This window comes from Clupea harengus, chromosome 15 (assembly GCF_900700415.2).
Source record: "Clupea harengus chromosome 15, Ch_v2.0.2, whole genome shotgun sequence".
Lineage (NCBI taxonomy): Eukaryota > Metazoa > Chordata > Actinopteri > Clupeiformes > Clupeidae > Clupea > Clupea harengus.
In genome coordinates this window covers 2,706,523-2,710,005 of record NC_045166.1, presented here as the reverse complement: position 1 = coordinate 2,710,005, position 3,483 = coordinate 2,706,523, and the positions used below count along the sequence as shown (strand labels likewise).

General features: G+C 42.4%; 1 protein-coding gene across 1 annotated transcript; it reads left to right on the top strand.

The window, feature by feature from the left end:
- The first annotated feature begins 1,086 nt into the window (after nucleotides 1-1,086).
- Nucleotides 1,087-3,211, top strand: zgc:112001 (uncharacterized protein LOC550384 homolog). The gene has a single exon (XM_031581203.2). The coding sequence runs from the start codon at nucleotides 1,507-1,509 to the stop codon at nucleotides 2,398-2,400; it is 894 nt and encodes a 297-aa protein (XP_031437063.1). The 5' UTR covers nucleotides 1,087-1,506; the 3' UTR covers nucleotides 2,401-3,211.
- Nucleotides 3,212-3,483: the final 272 nt, after the last annotated feature.

Sequence of the window (3,483 nt, the reverse complement as noted above, 5' to 3'; positions counted from 1 at the left end):
CGAGTATAACGATGCTTCATGTCAAAGCCTGTATCAAACTCTTTCCGACTCAATAAGCCTATATAATAACTCGCTAAATACTTTACAACAATTCACTTTTTAGAGCTGTCTGACTTCTTAAATGTATAGACATTGTCTTAGCATATTTGTTGATATGCATAATAGGGTAATCCCGCGAGAAAAATAGATAGCCCTACATGTACAGCACAGCAACCTACATTCAGGACAAACGAGCGGTGTTTGAACTCTGTCGCCATCTACTGGCTTGTACTCCATTCCCATGCCCTATCAGCGAGGAAGTAAGCCTCTTCACACGAGCAATAGGCCTAGATGCCGGTCTCAGACCGGTGAACAATCTGAATATACATTTGATTTATCAGTGCATCGTGGTAGCACGCTTGGCACATTTCTCTAAATAGCTCATGAAACCAACACAAAACGAAAAGGACATTCAACATATCTGGATAATTGGCTATTGCCATGAATATACACACAGATAATCGTACTCGTACTTAACTTTCCTTTAAGAAATATCACCATTCGTCACTTTGCACTAGTCATTTTATAGTCAATACCTCTGTTGACGCGAGTTCTTCAGCTAGTCTATAAGGTAGGCCTGTAGGCAATATTTACTCTTGTACTTATTCTATCCACTGTGCTTTTACATATTGTCAAGCTAAACCACATTACATCTATAAATTAGATCCTTCTTTTCGCAGGTCTGTTTTATAACTGTGGCCAAGGAAACCGATGGAAGCGACTTTCCTTGGTAGCCTACTCAGTATAAATCATGAATGCAATTCAGAGGCCCAGCGACGGCAGCTGTCAAGTAGGTGTACAGCAGGGTTTGTTTATGTTCCTACAGAGACGTCTGCGGCTGTGCAGGCTGACACTGCGCCATTCACATGGGTTGCGTTACGGATCTTGATAGGGTTTATGAGCACCCTGTGTTTTCAATTATTTATTTTGTTGTTGGGCTGGAACTCGAGCGATGGCCAAACAGACGTCGGGTTGTAAGAGCCTTTAAGATAAACTAACTTTCAATAATGAACTAACATTCCAGTTAAGCACTGACTTGCTGACAGAGTGGGCCCACTCTTTGGTTTATTCTCATGTGCCTATGGCATTTGTAGCACAGGTAGCCTATGATATTACAATTATCCATAAGCATTTGACAGCGCAAAGGCGCTACAGGCGCCGACACTGCGCATGCGTGATGTTTCAGCACTGCAGACGGAATTTTCTCACTGTGATGCTCTGGGCTCCTGACCGAGCTGTCAGTTCGAGTCCTGCCCTCAGTTCGTGTCTCTCCACGTTTGTAGTATAGCTATGCATAAGGGTACAGATTCATAGACGTTTAGATGTCCTAAAAGAGAGTGTCATCGTGTTTGAAAAGAGGGTATAACCATCTGCGATTGTTGGAAGTGGTAGTGCGACACGAATGAAGCCTGTGGAGCGCCTGTTATCAAGGACTCGGTCTACGGTCACCCAGATCAGAGCAGTATCATGTCTGCCTCGGCGTCAGCCCAATCCGAGAGATCGCAAAGAGACGAGATATGTAAGCAACGAAAATGTTTGTCTTTTCTTTTTTATCAAGCCGTGAGAGATCTCAAGCCAGTATGGATGCTAGAAGACATGCGGACAATGGAGACATTTTACTGGGAGGAAGATGCCAGTCAGAGAACATATACGCCATCGGAGGCTTTACTCTATGCTATCGTGCATGATCACCAAGCTTATGCCCAGTATTTGCTTAGTCATTATTCGGACGAGGCCTTGGCCATGCCTGGCGAGCGGTTTTGTTGCTGTCCATCTTCGGCACCACACTTGGCAATGGCTGTAAGATATGACAGGAGAGACATACTGGGACTTATATTGCAGGTGGCGCACCGGCTCCCCAGTTTGCGCTCATATATGAACCGCGGTGGGTGTTTCCACTTGGAAGACGGTAAAACCCCTCTCCACTTGGCCTGTGAACTGTTGCGGTCCGAAGCAGTCATTTTGCTACTGGGCAATGGTGCATCGCCCCAGGCCGAAGACCACAACGGTATGACACCTCTTGACGTTATTTTGGAACAGCTATGGGACTCGAAGGTTAATGCGGGGGCAAAAAAGCTGTGCTTGGACAACTTGTTGATGTTCATGCCCGATATCCGTTTCAAAATGAAAACCTCTTTAGAGAAGGACCCCAAGCGCTGGTCCGAACTTATTGGAGAGGAAAAATTCAACTACCTCGTCGGAAAGAATCCGGCTCCGCTGTTTCTCATTGCTATGCAAAAGATACTTCAGCATTTACCCCCCGAGCAATTTCCCAAGAGTCTCGATGATTTGCCCATCCCCTCCTCTCTGAAGCCTCTCCCCGTACCGTGCAAACAGCGAGGAAAGTTGAAAGTATTCTAGCCTGACATGACTGATATGTTGTTTTTTTATGCCTATTTATTATTGTTTCAGCATGCATATGTATGAAGAGCATGCTTTAACGACCTCCATACCGATGAATTGCTGTTCGGGGTAAAATCCATCTGATTGAGGATTAAACATTGCCCAACAGTAACAGTACATTCAGACATGAATTGTTCAATTACGGAACTGTTAATGTGAATGTGAAATGTTTTAATATAATTTCAGAAGAGACTAATATATGCAACAATGGATAAAAAAAAAAAGTTTTTAATTGTTTTACATACATTATATAATGCTTACCTGTATTATGACATACTGTCCTTGCATTACCATCATAACAATTACCTCAATCTGGTGTAACCTGCAACTTGAAAGATCAGGGTCATTCATGTTTTGAAATACAATAGAATGATATTTGGTCCTTAAATCAGTTTTAGAGACCCTTTTGATTGAAGCCTATGGCCCCTTCTCTTTGTTGGTAAACACCAAACATACTTCAGCTTTTCTATTGGCTAATTATATTAGACATATATTTTTTACAAAGAATGAACTCAGTGGAATCTGTCCAGAACTTAGCATGATTCTGATATGTTGCTTGCAGGTTGATTGAGCTATTTCGGGCACAATTATACGTTGTGTCCGGTATCTGAGTAAGGACATATGGTGCTAGCCTTACCAAGGGTTATTTCTAACAAACCTTCCATTGCAATGCCTGAGGTGATAACATCCATTGATATATGTTTGGTTATTTGTCTTGTTTGTTCTGTTATTATGTCATTCACAAAGTAAAGGAACTATTTCAAATTCATTTACTGGTTCTGTAAGTCCCTCTGTTCAGACCTCTTGTGTGAACAAGCCATTTGAATTTCAGTCATTTCAGATCTCTGGGACAACTGGACAAGTTTTGAACAGGTTTCTCCTCTATATCAGACAGGGATGAACTGACGGTAAACAGCCTGTTGGCCCGATCTGTCAGGCAATTTACGCAAACAGCTGTTGGAAGATACTTCAGAAGGACCTGTTTTCTATGACCAACCCTGTAATTAAGATGATAACAGGTTTGACCAGTGTATTATTCTT